Here is a 19,209-nt window from a genome sequence, read left to right on the forward strand (position 1 = left end):
CTCTAATTTATCAAGTCTTAGGGCAATGAGTTGTGGCCTAACAACCACCAGGGGTGACCACCCACATGGTTTTGGTTTGTTCATGTGTGGTTTTTAAACCACACATGATGAGTTTCAATCAGCTGCAGCCATTCAGTACATGGGTCAGACAGATCTGGGTTAAAATTCCAACTCCATCATTTTCCAGCACCCTCATCTCAGGCAAGGGACTTGACTTCTCTGAGCCTTGGTTTCATCATCTAAAAGGGAGTTAATGAAGCCTGACACTGTAGGGACACGGGGTGGATGAAACGTGATGACACGTATGCTTCACTTAGCCCAGTGCCCGGCACGCAGTAAGTGCTCAGTAAAGAATAGTCGTGGTCATTCTTATCATAATACTGTGAGGAAGCCTCGAGCACGCGATCTGTGTCAGTGCTTGGCACTGATTTTCAAGGCCTTTCAGTTCTGTTGCAGGAAATAAGCATATTTACATCGGAGAGCAAGACACAAGAGGGAAGCGCTGTGTTGCTGTTGGTCTTGATTTTACCAAGGGAAGATGAGACTCAGGTACTGATGTTTTGGGATTATCAGAAGAAAAACTCAGAAACTTTGTGAGTTCTTCTCCTAGGAGAGGAAACCGAGCGCTTGATCAGACGTACGAGCTCTGAGTAATAAAACTGGACACTGAATCTAGACCCTGAACACGGGATCCAACAAGCCAGGAAGGGTTACTGCGGGGAGACTGTCCACAGCAACCCTGCAGCTTTAAAAACTATTAGCCGATAACTCGGGGCCTTTGAAAGTGTGAAGGAGGTGAGACCTTTCCTCAAAGTAAACCAAGATGCAGGTATTTTATGTACTTGCTTTGCCAGCTGCTCTTTGCCCCATTCTTCCATTTACAGCAAACTCGAGGTAAGAGATGGAGCTGCTAATTACACATGCTTAAACAGGCCTGACTTTAAGTAAACATATTATACAGAGTCAATAGAAATGTGTTCAGTCATGCTAATGAACACCGAGAAAGGACACAGCACTTTACTAAAACAAACAGTCTTCCAGTTTTTAAGTGCCTTATGGGTTGCAACGAAACGTATTTTAAATTAATTACAGGAGTCTCATCTTGCTGGCTGATTTTTAAAAAAAGTCAGGATCTTAAAATGCTCTCAAGCGTCCCAGAGCTGACCACAGGTTGGATGACCCTAAATGAATAGGTGACTCCACAGTCACCCTTCCTTGTGGGAGACGACACCTGTTGGAGATGCTGGGACCCAGCCTCACACTGTCCATGTGGGTAGTGACCAACACACCCCCAGTCACTGGGGCGACTTCCCAGGGTCACGTGGCTGTACAGTAGCTAGACCAGGACTCAGTCCTGGGCGTCCTTGCTCAACAGATTCAACAAATTGGGAGGAAAATGCAGAACGAGAAATTCCTTGACTATAGTAAATCAATATAGAGACATTTTAAGCCACTTAGTTGTCAAAAACAAACAACAATGCAAATTTTAAAACTAAGAAAAACATAGGGAGAAGTAGGAACTTAACACAAGTCTACAAGTCAATTTTAGTTTTTAAGCAGACCATTCATATAAGCAAAAAGAGCAAGCAAAAACTTGTGAAGATGTTCAGTATTGCTAATAAATAATAAGTAAAAATTAAATAAAATGAGAACAGTAAAGCTAAATTAAAAATATAAAGCAGGCCTGTGGAAAACAGGTACAAGTCGGTATCATCAGGGGCAATGTGAACTGGTGTTTCTGGAAGTTAATTTGACAGCAGAGGGTAAGAAAGCCTATCTTTACTGAGCTCATCCTCTGAGCTGTGTATGGCAGGTACCTTATGTGATTCAAAGATGAATTAAACATAGATCTTAAAAACAAACAAACAAACAAAAAACCCCATAGATCTTGTCCTTCAAGAAAGAGATAAGTAGCAGAGACATAAAGAAAACATGTAAATGGCTATAATGTAAGCTAAGAACAACATTATGAGGTGGACAGTGCTGCCCCCTTTTACAGATGAGGAAACTGAGGCCCAGGAAGGTGAAGTCATTTGCCCAGGGTCCCTCATTTGTAAGTGGCAGAGCCAGACTCCACATTAGGCGAGATTGACTCCAGAGTCCAAGTTCCTCCCACTAAGCCAAGTGCAGTCTGTGTTAACAGGGGGAATGATGGGCATTCAGAACCAGAACCCTATGGGCTTTTCCACCACTGTCCTTCACATTTGCCTACTTTCCTCCCTCCCTTCAACAAACACGTGCTGGCAGCTAAAGAGTAGTAAAGAAAGCAGACAGGGCTCCTGATCAGCTGATTATAGTCACTCTCTGGACTAAGCCCCTTGTGGGTCCTTTTTCTAGGCTCATCTCTGTATCCCAAAGCCAAGTCTGCAGAGCCTGCAGGAGACACGCACCCACGGTAGCTGACTAAGGAGAGAAGAGAGCCTGCTTTACACTTGCATCTAGAGATCAGAGCTCACCCTACAAAGACATGAGGTGTGACATTCGGAGCTGAGGGAAAGGGCATCTCAGGCAGGGAAAACAACAAAGCAGATCCGTGTAATCAGAAAAGCAAGGAGCACAAATGGACTTCCCTCGCGGTCCAGTGGTTAAAAATCTGCCTGCCAACACAGGGGTGCATGGGTTCGATCCCTCGTCTGGGAAGATTCCACAGGCTGCAGAACAACTAAGCCCGTGCACACGACTACGGAGCCTGTGCGCGACAGCCTGGAACTGCAGCTGTGGAACCCACGCGCCACAACCCCTGAAGCCCACATGCCCTAGAACCTGCGCCCTGCAACAAGAGAAGCCACCACAACTAGAGAAAGCCCATGAGCTGCAACAAAGACCCAGCACGGCCATAAACAAACAAACAGAAGGGAGCTTTTTAAAAAGAACAAAAGGACGAGAGATGCACAAAAGGGCACAGTGAGTGGCTTGGTCTGGGTCAAGCGCTGGTGCTTAAAGATGAGAAAGATGCTCGCAGAGGAAGGTCGGGGGCAGACATAGAGGACCCAGGACCCAGTAACCTCAAGTACTTGTAAACTTATCACAAGAAAATCATTCAAAATCTATACATACTCAAACTGACCTACAGATTCAACACCATTCCTTATCAAAATCCCAGATAGTTTCTTTGCAGAAATTAACTAATTTTAGAATTGGTGTGGAAGTTTGAGGGACCCAGAATAGCCAAAATAGCTTGAAAAAGAAGAACAAAGGTGGAGGATTCTTGGTTTCAAAACCTGCTACAAAACTCCAATAATCAAGACTGTGGTTTGGCCTAAGGAAAGACCTACAGATCATAGGAAGAGAACTCGGAGTCTAGAAACAAACCTTCACATTTACAGTCAACTGATATTCAGCAAGGATACTAAGACAATTCAGTGAGGGAAAGGATATTCTTTTCAACAAGTGATTCTGGAAGAAAGAATAAATCTGTTGTATATCAACTATACTTCAACAAAAATATTTTCTTTAAAAGAATAAATTTGAACTTCTATCTTGAACTATTCACAAGCATTTGAACGCCTATCTTGAACAATTCACAAGCATCAATTCAAAATGGATCAAAGACCTAAGTGAAGGAGATAAAACTATAAAACTCTTAGAAGAAAACATTGGCATAAATCTTGGTGACCTTGGATTTGCAATGGTTTCTTAGGCATGACTCCAAAAGCATGAACAACAACAACAACAAAAATAGATAAATGGAACGTCATCAAAATAAAAAACTTTTCTGTTTCAGAGGACAGTGTTAAGAAAATGAAATGAATGTATGTCAACTATACCTTAATTTAAAAAAAAGAAAATGAAATGAAAACCCACAGAATGGGAGAAATTTTTTTCAAATCATGTAACTGATAAAGGACTTACATCTAGAATATAAGAAAACATTCTTATTACTCAATCATAAAAAAAGACCAATTTTAAACAGGCAAAGAATTAGAATAGCCATTTCTCTAGAGAAAATATACAAATGGATAATAAGCATATGAAAAAGTGTTCACCATCACTAGCCACAGGGAAACAAACCAAAATCACAATGAGAGACCACTGCATCCCCACGAAGATGGTTAGAACCAAAAAGAAAGATAATAACAAATGTTGGTGAAGATGAGGAGAAACTAGAACCTTCAAACCCTGCTGGTTGGAATGCAAAAGGGTATATAGCTCCTTTGGAGAACAGTTTGGCAGTTCCTTAAAAAGTTAAATATAGAGTTACCATATGACCTAGCAATTCCATACCTAGATGTATGCCCAAGAGCAGTGAAAACATACGCCCACACAAAAGCTTGTGCATCCAGTGTTCAGGGCAATAATCCAAAATGATACAACCCAAATATCCATCAACTGAATGGATATGCAAAATGCTATATCCATATAATGGAGTATTACTTGGCAATAAAAAGGAATGGAGTACTGACATGCTACAACACGAACCTACCTTGAAAACATTATACTAAGTGAAGGAAGCCAGACACAAAAGACTACAGATTATGTGATTTCACTTACATGAAACGTCTAGAATAGGTAAATCTATACAGCAAGTAGATTAGTGGTTGCCTATGGCTGGTAGAGGGTAGAAAGGTGAGGACTAGGGAGAAAAGGAGAGTGATTACTAGTGGGTATGCAGTTTCTTTGGGGGTAATGAAATGTTCTAAAACTGATTGTGTTGATGGTTGCACAACTGTGAATATACTAAAAACCACTGAGCTGCAACTTTAAATGGGTAAATTGTATGGTATGTGAATTATACCTCAATAAAGCTGTTATCCCCAAACTCAAATATATCTATCTATCTATATATATAAAGCAGAATTCACCCTGCTTTTTCAGGGTGGCACTGTGGTTAAAAGCGTGGCGAGTCACGCTTCTGTGTGTAATCCAGTTACTTCCCTGCTTCTAGATGTGTTGCTCTTGTTGTTGTTCAGTCACCCGGCCGTGTCCAGCTCTCTGTGACCCCATGGACTGCAGCACGCCTGGCCTCCCTGTCCATCACCATCTCCTGAAGTTTGCCCAAGTTCACGTTCATTGCATTGGTGATGCTGTCCAACCATCTCATCCTCTGATGCCACTTCTCCTTCTGCCCCAGGAGTCTTCTCCAGGATCACAGTTCAAAAGCATCAATTCTTCGGCATTTTTGCCTTCTTTACGGTCCAGTTCTCACAACCATCTGTGAGCACTGGGAAGACCACAGCCTTGACTATATGGACCTTTGTTGGCACAGTAATGTCTATGCTTTTCAATACACGGTCTAGGTTTGTCATTGCTTTCCTGCCAAGAAGCAACTGTTTTCTGATTTTATGGCCGCAGTCACCATCCGCAGTGATTTTGGATCCCAAGAAGAGGAAATCTGTCACTATTTCCACCTTTTCCCCTTCTATTTGCCATGTAGCAATTGGGCTAGATGTCCACGATCTTAGGTTTTTTGTTTTTTTTGTTTTTTTTTAATATTTAGTCTTAAGCCAGCTCTTTCACCCTCCTCCTTCACCCTCATCGAGAGGCTCTTTAGTTCCTCTTCACTTTCTGCCATTACAATGGAATCACCCACATATCTGAGGTTGTTGACTTTTCTTCTGCCTATCCGGATTCCAGCTTGTAACTCATCCAGCCTGGCATTTCTCATGATGTGCTCAGCGTATAGGTTAAACAAACAGGGTGATGGCAGACAGCTCTGTTGTACTCCTTTCTCAACCTTGAGCTAATCAGTTGTTCCATACAGGTTTCTAACTGTTGCCTCTTGACCTGAATATAGGTTTCTCCAGAGACAGGTAAGATGGTCTGGTATTCCCATCTCTCTAAGAGCTTTCTACAGTTTGTCATGATCCATACAGTCAAAGGCTTTAGTGTAGCTGATGAAACAGAGACAGGTGTTTTTCTGAAATTCTCTTGCTTTCTCTATAATCCAGTGAATGTTGGCAATTTGATCTCTAGTTCCTCTTTCTTTTCTAAACCCAGCTTGGACATCTGGAAGTTCTTGGTTTGCATAATGCTGAAGGCGAGCATGCAAGATTTTAAGCATGACCTTGGTAGCATGGGAGATGAGTGCAATTGTCCAATGGTTAGCACATTTCTTTGGTACTACCCTTCTTGGGAATTGGGATGAGGATTGACCTTTTCCAGTCCTGTGGCCACTGCTGGGTCTTCCAGATTTGCTGACATAATGAATGCAAAACCTTGATGGCATCATCCTTTAGGGATCTGAATAGTTCTGCTGGAATTTCACTGCATCTACTAGCTTTATTAACAGCAGTGCTTCTTAAGGCTCATTTGACTTCGAACTCCAGAGTGTCTGGCTCTGGGTGACTAACCACACCGTTGTGGCAATCTGGTTCACTAAGATCTTTCTTATATAGTTCCTCCATGTATTCTTTCCATTCCATTCTAGATGTTTAACCTTGGATAAGTTCTTTAATCCTTAAGTTGCTACTGCACCTCATTTTTCTCACATGTGAAATGGGTATGTATTAATAATACCTATCTCCAAATAGGTACCTATCTTCAGGGGTCTTCTGAAGATGAAATGCAATCAGGTATATATAACATTTATGACAGGGGCTACATAGTAAATACATACTAAATATTGACTGCTGTGAAATTATTAGCTAATACATGTTAATAACAAACAACTAGAAGTAGACCAATGTCCAAAAGCGAAGAGAGCATTAAGAAAAGTATGCTACCCATGGAATCCACTTGTTTCATTAAAATAATAGCTATGTGGGGTCCGTGTAGATATGGAAAGTCTGATCTATAAGAAATGTCTGCAGGAAAACAGCACCCCCCTGCCCCCAAAAAAGTAGGTCTAAAATGGGAAAAACAAAGTAAGTGTGACAAAAAGTGAGATGCAAAGTTTCATGATGGATCGTGTGTCATAAAGGAAGGATCCTCTGGATTTGTTTCTTATTTGCCACATCACTCTTGTGGCTATCCTAACACTGGTCCTAAGTAATATAAAATAAAGCAAGTTAGTTGCCGTACATTAAACTGAGGCAGCTCAGCCACCCAGAGGTTTCCAGTCCTGTCTAGTGACTGACTCCACGACAAGAACCTCAGACTGCCACGCGGTCCTGAAGAAGCTTCCGATGTGTCAGCCACTCACTCCTGCTCCGTGGTGCTCAGGGTCTTCCCTGAGGGTCTTCCCTCAATTTCAGATCTTGAGGACTCTAACTTGCAGTCTTTCTGGTTCTGACTTTTCCTATACCAAGAACCAAAAGTGGGGATATCAGGGCACTTGTATTCCCTGAGCGTCTTTTGGGTTTTTTCCTTTTGCTTCTGGGTCTTGTGCGAAGCTTGGCTTCAGCATCGCTGGAGGATGGGCTAAGGACAAACTACAACCGGTTTCCCAAGTGAACTGATTCAGCAGGGAGCCCCATTCTCAGAGAAAAGGGTGAGTTCTGCTCACTTCCACACCTCTATCCAGAACATGCCAAAGTAGAGCCAAGTCAGACATATGTCAAAAGCAGCAGGGTTTATTTGTGGGCACGCAGTAAGCCCTCCTAAAATGTTTCTGAGGCAAAATGCACATAAAAATGTCTACACATACACCTGAAGGAAGAAAACTCTCACTGTGGTGAGTAGGGCCAGAGGGTGACTCACGTGTGTCCACCGTCTCCTGAATCGGGATGAAGCCGACAGGCAGAGTGTCCTTGATGTCGATGAGCTTCATGTCCACTAACACATTCCCTAAATGGCTCTTGGGAAGAAAGAAAAGAGATACAGACAATTAATCTGAACACGCCTGTAGTGGGTCTGCCATTCTGGCTTCAAAACGCATATTTAACACAATGACTCATGCAGCTTTACGACAGCAGGTTAATTAGAGTAGGTGCCAGTTAATGATCCCCAGCGGCTACAGGGGCCTCTGGTGGCCCCCAGGAAAGTATTTCATCTGCAGAACCTCAAGGCCACTCAGACGTGGCCTTGGTTAGCAGGACAAGTGGCCCAGGAGATGCCCAAGATGTAACCAAGCAGAGGGCAGCTGTGCACCCACGTCCCAGGGCCACGCGGCCCCTTAGCCCTGAGCATCGGCTCTCGGGGAAGCAGGTTCAGAAGAGCACATTCCCGGGGTGGCTGTTGCCCCGGGAGGCAGGGGAGCTGCATCTCTAACAGAGAATCAACCACACTCCCCAATGATCGCTGGTCTCTGCATATTGACATGCATTTCGGTGGCTAGATATGTTCTGTAAAACCCCATGAATCGTAAACTCACACAGAGTGGAAAAGCCCTGCTGCCTAATATTACACATCTTCCAAAATGACATGCACAGGGGCCTCTTAAAGCTTCTACTTAGTGGTGGTGCATGGGGTCCACAGTGCACAGTTTTCCGTAACCAGAGCAAAAATATCTTCGAAGATGGCACGCTGTCCTATAATTGCGAGAGAGAATTCTCTGCAAATGTGCTGGCACTTGCAGCCCACATTTCAAGTTGGAAACGAGCTCTAAAGAGATCTACCCTACAACTTAAAACAAAGTGGGGCCACCTCGGAGATTTCATTAACATCTTCAGAGTCATTTACAACTTAGCTCCCCCTTTCTCTAGTTAGAGCCAGTTAGAAAAAGAATGATGCCTTCCCATCCCAAATCTCTCCTGTTAGGATGCTAACAACGCACTTGGCATGCCCATCTTCCAGAAAAGCCCAAGCCCCCATAAGCACACGCGCGGTTTACTTGTGCTGTGTTCCCAGACGACCCCGCCACCTTGCCCTGCACGGCAGGAGAGTCAAGCCTGGCCTGCTCAGAGAAGGGCACAGCCCTCAGTCTCTGTGGCCCCGCCCGTCCTGCCCAGTGCCAACACCATCACTGAAAGCCAAGCAGGGAACTCCTATCATCTCAACTCTACGCTTTGTTCCCTCTTGGCACTCTCAACTTTCCTTCGTATCAGTTCCTAATGGCATGTTTGTGAGGTTTTTATTTAGCATCTGCTTCCCCACCAGGGTTTAAGAACCATGAGGACCAAAACCATCTCTGCTACTACTACATATCCCAGCCTAGCATACATCTTGGCAAACAGTAGGTACTTAATAATTACTGCTGAATAAATTACTATTTTGGGGTACCTTTTCAACCAGGCGGGCCACTCAGAATCAGAAATCATAATGGACTTGCTCGGACAACAAATCTAAATAATGCCAACAAAAATATTAAAAGTATATTTAATAAATGCATTATAAACCCAAAGTACACAAATGAAATAAATTCCTGAAATTTAGCCATGAGGGTCAAAGTGTCGAGTGTAAACTATGACCAGTGCTTTCTCGGCACTGTGGTCAGAAAGCCGTCTCTTTCAAAAGCTGGTATTTGCGGAGGATTTAAAATGATTACATTTCAGGTAGCTGGGTCTCAGGAAAACAACGCACAGACCAGCACAGCAAGTGGAGAGCGGAACCCTAACACGGAATAAATCTCTGACCACAGAGAAAGGGTTTTAACCATTAACCCAACTCGCAAACATCAGCTGCTTTCAGAAGCGTCTGATCTAATCATACTTTTTTTTTTTCATGGCAGTTGCTTTTCTATGTCATCACTGCTTTCTGCATTGAGAAATTAACAGCTGGGTATGTTTCCCTGCCCTACAGATGGATGGGCATTCATCAATATCCTTCTCCAACGTCTTCCATCTGACAGGTTGGGTTTTAGCAGAAGTCAACTGCAAACCACTTAGCGACCTCACCCTCCATACTCAACGAACGTCCCTGATCATAAAGCCAGAACATCAGTGGTGCAGACATTAAAAGAGGCATGAAGACCCCCCTCCTGTGCACACGGACGGGAGGTTGCACCGTCAGAGCTTCCCGCAGCCCAAGTGAGGTCCCTCGGCGCCCGGGGCTGCCGCTGCACCGGGTTTAATACGGTAGGTCTGCGACACCATTAATTTTGCCTGTTCCTCTCCCCTCCCCCATCCTGTGCTCTCTTTCATTTCCTCCTCATAAATATGAAGAACGTATTCCCAATCCTTGTTGAGCAAATGATTCATGCCAAAAGCCCAATATGCACTGACTCAGGGTATTTATATTGTCTCTGGTAGCCAGTATTTGCTAGTATACTGTAATTATTTTTGACAACCTTGCATTTAAGGTAGCCACAGATAACCAACTTAATATTCAAATGTTCATAAATCCTTCTGTTTAATATCCTCCCTACCTAATCTATGTACATTATTATTACAGGTAATGCAGAAAGTACAGGGCATGAAAAGTGCAATTAATCTCGATCCTTCCCCAGGAAGCAATGTCACTCCAAAGCTAGGTTTCTGTGTTAACAGCATTATTGGGGGAAAGGAGTTCAGGTTCCAGAGGAGTCTCCCCAAACTCCTACACAGGGAGTCTCAAGTCACCTAATTAAGAATCTGTCCAGTCTTGAGATTCTACATCCCTCCTTTGCAGTTGTAAAAAATTATGCCATGCAAAGTCTTGGCTCTGACAGTGGGGCTGGGACAGACTGGCTGTAACAGATTAAAATATGGCTCATTCCTGCTCTACTCCTGGGCTGGCAAGGGGGCCCCTGCCGCCCCTTTGAACTGCCTTCCCTCCGCGTCTCACTACAGGAACCATTCATTCTTTTTCTGAAAATAAAATGCACCTAATTTCCTTACTGCTTCAAAAGGGGGGCAGAGGATTCTCCCACTGCCCTTGTCCTGGTCTTACACCTTCTCCCACACACACCTCACAATGCCCGCCTGGCCCTCATAGAGTAAGAGATACAAAGCACTCAACACACACCTCCTGAATGTTCGACAAATGATCAGATCGATGTATTTTCTACCATCCACTTACCCATGACACTAAAGTTAACAAGCCCCAGTGACTTCATTTTTTAACTTGCTATTATTGTCCCTACTCCAAGGGATCAGGGGCTCTTCTGGCTGAGAGTACCAACAACCCATAGCCTTTAAGGAAATGCAACAAAAACAAAAATCAAAAACAGCCAGTGAGATCGTGGCTGGCCTCTGCAGCCGCGGTCTCCTCTTCAGCAGGAGGTGCCGAGGCTGAGTGGAGATCAGGAGTGAACACGTGAAACCACCGGGCAGAGCAAGGGTGTGAACACGAGATGCTCAAGCCTCAGGAGTTGGTCCTGCAGCCCTGCGTGGCAGTGAACACGCGGACTTCCTGCAGAAAGGGGTAGCCAGAGGCAGAAGAGAGGTGACAAAAGCGAAGAATATGCATGGTTTCAAAGAGTATAGGTAACCTCTAGGAACAAAAGGGACAAGAGAGCACCGTAGGTGTTTATGGACGCAGGATGGAGGGATGGAGCCAGGGGCACTGCCCGAACGTCACAGGCCTGACATCTGGAAAGGTAACCTGGCCTTCAGACCTACCCCTGGGGTCTCTTCACTGCACCGTGACCCAACCTCAGACCTGCCCCTGGGGTCTCCTCACTGGTGTGTGACCTGAAGGTCCTGCTCAGACCAACCACAGGCCCAGCTGCCAGGAACTTCCTTCCTCCATCAGGAGCTCTGTCATTTACAGTGAGCATTTATTACTCTCATCATGAGTGGGAAAAAATGAGAGCAACAAGTCCTCCCTGAGTATGTTAGAAATCATCTTCCTAACACACACTTATCAACAAATGGGAATGGCTGCTGGACAAGAGTGTGGGTCACAGGTCCATGCGACGGTCCACAGCCAGAAAATGCTGCAGGGAGGCACGAGGACTGTGACAGGACCACGGGGCTGTGGGGCTTGTGACGGAGAGAAAGACGGCGACCTTTCCCCTTCCAGACTTCTGACTGGGGATGTCTGACCCTATTTTTTCTTTATCGCTCATGAACATATTTTATTGTTGCCATAAGATTTATAAAAATAATAAAAACATTTCCCATCTAAGTTTTTTTTTTTGCATTTAGGCCCAAAATAAAATGGCACCCCTAAAAATGAAAATCTGACTGCTCCCTATTAGGGTTAGGGAAGACAGGTGTCCTTAGACAAGCACACAAACTCCCTGATCTCAGGAGCTATTACTTTAAGAGCCTGAGGATGGAGGCAGCATATTTGCAGAGTGCCCAGGACAGGCCTCACAAGGAAAGGATACTCACAAGAGCCACTTCTCTTTTTTCCTAAACCACCTATTAGAACATCTTTAGTAGGTACCTTTAAAATTTCCTAATTTATGGGTTTAAGTATTCAAAACAACACAGTAAAAGTAATCTGCATGTGTGGTGGATACCTACTCGCCGAAACAATGAAATGTCACGTGGCAGAGAGACCTGGGGAGAAAGTCAACATGGCCACGTCTTGGGGAGGGGTGACCGTGGGACATCCTCTAGCTCTGCTCCCCTCTGCTGATCAGTTTTAAAGCCAGCTCCCTGGGAAGATGCTCACCCTGCAATTTGTTACTCGGATGAAAGGCAGGCAGGATGAGAGCTGTGAGAAAAATCTTCTCTGGGTTTCCTCTGGAAAACAGGTTTTAATGGAATTCACTACACACTTGGGTATGTGGTTAATAATACTGTTAATAAATGAAACCCAGCAGTGGTTGCTGATCCTACCCTGTTTACTTAAAACCACAGATAAATTAACACAGCGATGAAAATAAACCACCACCAAAAAAGTGAGCAGAATTTCAAACACGAATGGAAATGACTTGCCTTCACTTAGCAAACGGAAAGCCACTACTAGACTTACATTTTCTTTGGAAAAGGATCTTGTGAAGCACAGGTATCGGGTAACCTTGGATTTAAATAAGCCGTCTTTCCAGAGGTCAGCGTCCACACCATCTGCTGTCTGCGAGACCTGCAGCAAAGAGACGGAGAAGAGGACGCAGGTGAGGCAGGGGCCACGGAGGGCGGGTGTGAGGAGCTTCCGTACCTGTGCCAATTAACTCCGGCCCAGGCTCGCGCGGCGTCTCATTAGTCCACTTCACCAGGCCCTGGGAAGAGATTTTTCCAAGAGGGGCCCAGGGAGAGTGTGAAAAATACAACTTCTAAAAATATTGTCCCTGGGGAAGTCATTGATTAAAGACAGCCTGACAAAAGTGGTTCTAATGAGAAAAGAGGAACTTTTGTTTGTCATGGACCAAGAAGGGACTGGAGAAGTCAGCACACGAAGGTGCTCATTACCAGTCACTCCGGGGACGGTACAGGGTGCAGAGGGAAGTCCAATGGGGCGTGAAATGCCAGCTGAGGGGGGCACCGCCTGCCAGGAGCCTGGGCGGCTTCCTGCTCTGGGACTGACTGGGCTGGCCAGGGGCTGCTGTCACTGGGTGTGGGGGGGCGGGCAGGGGGTCAGAGAGGTTCGCCCAGCCCCGTTTCCTTTCAGCACAAGTTCTGTGAGTGGAATTCAAGGTTGAAAACCAGCATGAAAGGAAAATAAAAAAAGACTCAGCCTCTTGTTTCTAGTCTCACCGAGGAGCCATATTCTTGTATATGGCTGTAGAAATTTCCCTCTAAGGGCTTCCCTGGTGGCTCAGATGGTAAAGAATCTGCCTGCGATGCGGGAGACCTGGGTTCAATCCCTGGGTTGGGAAGTTCTCTGCAAAAGGGAATGACAACCCATTCCCGTATTCTCGCCTGGAGAATTCTATAGACATAGGAGCCTGGCGGGCTATAGTCCCTGGGATTGCAAAGAGTAGGACATGACTGAGCAACTAACACTTTTCACTTCCACTTTCAAGAAGCATTCAAGGATGAAGCCAGCCTTGATGTGAGTCTTACAGGACCTGGGCCCTGGGCCGTGGGACCGGGGCCATCAGTGGGAAGAGTTCACAAGGAGACGGGAGAAGAGAAGGCGGCTGGCCGGGACACGGTCTCCCTATTCTCTCCACGATACTCATTAGGGAACAGTCAGGCTCTATGCTGCTTCTTCCCTCAGCACCTAACAGGTCAGAGGGGTAATCGACCTCCCACACCCTGGCTGCACCCCGTCGGGACTCCGGGAAGACCTGGGAGCAGCTCCTCTTTGGGGAGCAGCGCCTTTGCAGCCGGCCCCCTGTGGTGCACTCTGGGGTCTCCCTGCTCCTCCTTCTGAGGCTTAGACTGTGGGAGGCATGTGTGCTCATTTGTGTCCCACTCTTTGCGACCACATGGACTGTCGCCAGCCAGGCTCCTCTGTCCATGGAATTTTCCAGACAAGAATACTGGAGTGGGTTGCCATTTCCTTCTGGGTTATTGTCCTGACCCAGGGATCGAACCCGCATCTCTTGTGTCTCCTGTATCGGCAGGCAGATTCTTTACCAGCTGAGCCACCGGGGAAGACTGTGGAAGCCTTCCTTGATCTGACAAGCTCCAGGCCGTCCTCACAAACTGCTGAAAACGCCTCTGTTCTTTACACAAAACTGGCCTGATTCTGCCCCGTCCCATGTCCACACTGCACAGCAGGCCCACACGGCTCGGACTGTCACGTGCGAAGCCGGGAGTGTGGGGGCCGACTCCACCCGGAGGGTCCCAGAGCCCCCACGGCCACGTTCTCTCAGGGAGCCCCTGAAAAGACCAAAGGCCAACTGGCAAAAGAAAAGAGCTTGCTTTCACACCAAACAATTGTTAAGTTCATAAATGCCATAAAGCGAAAAGAAGGGTCCTTATGCTGAATATGCAAAGATGTTTGACCTGAAAGCTGAAGGAGGAATGGTATGGTGACAATCTCAGGGACAGTCTGGTTCAAGTATGTGACTCCCACAGAAAGAACACGGCGGAACAGACCAGGCCTTGTCCGCACTTGCCCCCATAATGGTCATACATAAAGTTCCTCAGAAAACCTGAGATTTGAGGCAGTGGCCCCAACTTCTACTACCAAGGATCTTTTTTCTCATGGGTTCCACGTTTGAAAGATTTTTGTTTCCCAAACTGTGCTTGTATTTCCTCAGTTCAAAGATGTAGCCATTTGGGAATCACCTGTGGATTTAAAGCACACTCCTTTAGGAAAAAAAGAAATATCATGTCAAATTGCACAAACCTATTTCTCAGATGCATAGCAATTTCGGAACCATTAAATGTGACAAGATGCCAAAGGAACAAAGAAAGAAGGGAGCCTATGTGGTTTCTCTATAATAACTATAATTTATTTCTGATAAATTAAAACAAAAAACAAAAAACCAGAGAGTCTGCAGAACACGCAAAGGCTGCGGTACCTCAGAAGAGAGAGAGCTGCGTCCGGCCTTCCATGGAAAAGCCTGGGGGTTCAGGAGGGTTTTCCTGGCTACTGGAAATTCCACCATGGGGTGGTGTGCCCCTTCATTCAAGGCCATCATTTCCAGGGTTTGAAAATGAGGATTCCCTCCTCTTGTCCCACTGCTAGAATCTTCCCTTTCCTGAATGAGAAGACACCCTGGTATGATGAAGAGGCCGGTGTAGGAATGCAAAGAGGGGAGAGGGAAGCAGGAGCAGGCCTGCTCCTTCCTCAGAGGCCCCCTTCTCTCCCTCTGTCCCTGCAGTTAACAGGCCTCCAGCCTGCTCCTGAGGCCCGTTCAACAAGGTCCACCATGGCCCAGCTCTGCCCTGAGCCACAACTCATGTGCGGTGAAGTGAATATGTGTGCTGCCCTCCAACCCCAGCCAAGGGGAGGTGAGGAGGGAGGTGAGAGGGAGAGAGAGGAGGAGGGAAAGAACCGTGTGTGGGGGTGTGCGTGCACACATGCGTGTGCATGGGTGGGTGTGGGTGTGCACAGCAGAGGTGCCTGCAGCCAAGGGTCCACAGGCTGGGCTGGATCCCCCTCCAAGGCTGCTTGGGGTGTGGGGAGCCCAGAGCTGGCTCAGCAGCAGGACTAGGGAAGTGGCCCTGGAGGAACAAGGCTGGGCCTTCATAGCTTGCCTTCCCTGGAGCAGGAGAAGTACCCAGCCAGGTAAAGGTGCTTCCCAACCTAAACTCTCCCCATGGCAAGTTGGACTAGCCATGAGGTAAGTTGAAGAAGGAAATGGCAACCCACTCCAGTGTTCTTGCCTGGAGAATCCCATGGACAGAGGAGCCTGGCAGGCTACAGTCCATGGGGTCACAAGGAGTCAGACACAACTGAAGTGACTGAGCATACGGGGTAAGTATGTGGTCAGTAGCTACATGGGTGTCCTGCAGAGGTTCACATCTAAACTCTGTCCCTGTGAACTCAGTCTTGAGTCCCAGGATGGGAGAGTGGGGACAGGGAGGCAGGCTAGGTGTGGAGGAAGAAGGTTCTAGGTACAGCAGACCCCAACCTGACATCCCAGGCTTCAGCAAGCCCCCTCTCTCGGGGGCACTGTGGGGACAGAGAGGGTAATGCATGAGACCTGCCTCAGTGCTCACCCGGGACCCCATGAAGCCAGCACCAACTGACAGGTTTACACAAATGTGACGACGTGAAACACGCTTTTAAAGTGATATCATACTACATCAGGATTCGAAAAGCCCTGCATTGTCACATTGGGGCTCAGCTCCAGCCTCTGATCCCTGGGGTTCCTTCCCCATCTCTGGGACTACACCTGGTCTTCAACACAGATTATGTACTTGTGTGATTGACCTTTATCTGCTCTACTGCCCCGCCACTGACAAAAGCTTTGCCAAGACAAGGACAATTCCGATGGCCATTTACTCAGCATCCTGCCTGATACACATGGGCTCAACCGCAACTGGCTGAAGGAGTGAACGGACGAATCAGCCCGTAGATCTGCAGCAAACCGTGAAAAACCAAGTAACCCTGCTAGCTACTCGAGTAAGGTAATACAAACTTTAAAAATGAAATTTCCAGGACTTAATCCCTTGAGCTGAGTGTATGTGTCCCCTTCAAAATCACCACTAGGAAGCCAAACCCCCATTTCAACAGTGAGGCCACTTATTCTGTACCTGTTGTGTTCCCAAAACGACCAGAGGATGCCCAATGCTGCTGCCAGCTGCAATGCCCCGGGCGTGTCTGTCATAAGGGTTTACACGTGCGTGCACACACACACACCCCTTTCACACACTCACACACTCATCCCCTCCCTCTCCTTTTCCCATCTTCCCAGTACAGGAGCTGCCTCTGCAGAGGAAGAGGTGGTCAGTGACAAGACAGGACACTTGGGTTTACCTCTCTTCCCTACCAATATTCTTCTAAAATGATAATCAAGTGGAGACAGCAGGGAACCACTAAAATAAAGGGAAAGAGAGGAGGACAGCATGAGGCAGATGCCATCAGATGTGTGGAGACATGGAAAGTGGAAGGTCCAGGGTGCAGCAGAGGAGGGGGCACTGACATCCCAGGGCCCGACACCACTGCGATAAGGGTGGAGGGCCTGGAGGTGGGTGGGATGCGAGTTTAGAACTGGAGACAGGCAGAACAAAGCCGTTAGATTCCTAGATCCCCACTCTGCTTCAGAAGTATTTTCTGCAGAAATGGGCTCAGGGCTCCAGGACACCAGCTCGGTGGGGAAGGACATGAAGGAGGAAATAAAACTCCAGAGTCAGAGCAGAGGGTAGTAAGTCCGCACACCGAGCGGAACAGTGATGAACAGCGGGCCCTCCCCGGCCCCCTCCAGGCGCACCCTCCTTCCTGCTTCTGGCCCCTTGGGAGCCAGGTGTACCCCCTAAATGCTGCAAATTGAAAGATGCGTCTCTGGAGAAATTAAAGAGTGCCAGAGAGAAGACCAGCACCCACAGGCTCTGAGGTCTCTGGTTACGGTTACAAGAGCCAGCTCCTGGGCGCACGAGCCCCACCCCTACCACAGGGCTCCGACCCCAGGAGCTAGGGCTCGGCTCTTAACTGGCAACAAAGAATTACCAGGCACTGGGGGGAGTCTCAAATATGACGACAGGGTCCAAATTATTAGAAGAAAGGGGACCTAAAATAGCACAGAAAATAGGAGGAAACAACAAAAGCTAAAGAATAAACAACCAAACCTGTAATGAATATCTTCAGAGGGATAAGTGAAGATATTGTAGTCACCAAGCAAGAACTGGGTTTCCTTGGTGGCTCAGACAGGAAAGAATCTGCCTGCAATGCAGGAGACCTGGGTTCGACCCCTGAGTCAGGAAGATCCCCTGGAGAAGGGAATGGCTTTCCCACTCCAGTATTCTTGCCTGGAGAATTTCATGGATAGTCCATGGGGCTGCAAAGAGTTGGACACAGCTGATCGACTAACACTTTTACTTTTTTTTAAACAAGAATAGAATATTGTGGAAAATGTCTTAAAAGGAAAAATTTAAGACAACACAAGGAGTTTAGACATAAAAACTTACAGCTAAAATTAAAAATTAAAAAAATATATATTGGAGGAGAAAATTGAGGAAATCTCCCAGAAAATAAAATACAAAGGTGAAGAGAGAAACTAGAGAAGGGGAAAAAAAACTAAGAAAACTGAAGAATCAATATAGTATCCAACAATGAAATTTGCAGAAAGGGAAATAAAAAATAGAAGAAAAGATGAGCCTCCACAGTAAAGAGGTCCTGAGAGTTCTAGCACGGTGAATAAAAAAAAATCCCACCCCAAAGCACTGCCATGGAGAATCCCATCAATTTTGGGATGAAAAAAACGCCCTTAAAACTTCCAGAGAGAAGTAACAGGCCATGTACAGAGGAACGGAATCAGCGCACCCAACGTCTCATCAGCAACACTGAAAACTAAGGCGCCAACAACCTCTTCAAAATTCTGAGGTTTTCTGGAGTTCTCCACCTCAACCAGCGTCAAGTAAGCATGAAGGTAGAAGAAGATGTTTGCAGACATTCAAGGACTTACAAAGTTCATCTCCCGCGGCCTTTTCTAGGGAGCCTAGAGGAAGATGCGCCAGCACGACTGGGGACTGAATCGATACAGAGGAACCTAGAGCTCCAGGAACAAGCCGCCACACAAGACAGCCGGGGGACGGCTTGGACTTCGGGAAAGGAGAGAAGGTCGTGGAAAGAAGAGCGATGCAGGTCGTCTCTGGGGGAGGAGGCAATGTGGACTGCACCCTGGGAAGGGGTGCGGACGGGCATGTGACAGACATGCCAAGCATTTACAGGCTTGAAGCTCTGCGAGAAAACATAACTTAGTAACTAACTTGAAAACTTTGAAGAAAAACTTTAAATTCTCATGTAAAAATCAGTAGGCATCTAGACAAGTAAGCAAGTGAAAGAGACAAGTCAAGAACTAATTCCACGAAAAGGAAAAGGTTACAAGAAAGAACCTCAGTCCTGGTGCATCACTTGATCCAGTGGTACTCAATGACTGCCTCATTATGATGAATAAACACTGCCACTAATGTACCAAAACTGTGATACTGCCTGATGGGCGGAGAACATGCAAAAACTACATGTGCAGGATAGGAGGTCAAGAAATAAACAGTACAATCACATTATTTAGAAATACGGAGA

At 46.4% G+C, this 19,209-nt stretch overlaps 1 protein-coding gene across 4 annotated transcripts in view; it reads right to left on the bottom strand.

Moving 5' to 3' along the window:
- MVB12B (multivesicular body subunit 12B) overlaps positions 1-19,209 on the bottom strand; it is a 185,148-nt gene that overhangs the window by 113,045 nt on the left and 52,894 nt on the right. For all 4 annotated transcript variants that reach the window (XM_061154639.1, XM_061154641.1, XM_061154640.1 and 1 more), the window contains exons 3-4: positions 12,604-12,711; positions 7,579-7,675 (exon numbers count right to left, since the gene is read on the bottom strand). In XM_061154639.1, the coding sequence (XP_061010622.1) occupies positions 7,579-7,675; positions 12,604-12,711 (205 nt within the window). The remainder of the gene's footprint in view (positions 1-7,578; positions 7,676-12,603; positions 12,712-19,209) is intronic.

Source organism: Dama dama, chromosome 11, assembly GCF_033118175.1.
Source record: "Dama dama isolate Ldn47 chromosome 11, ASM3311817v1, whole genome shotgun sequence".
NCBI classification, from domain to species: Eukaryota; Metazoa; Chordata; class Mammalia; order Artiodactyla; family Cervidae; genus Dama; species Dama dama.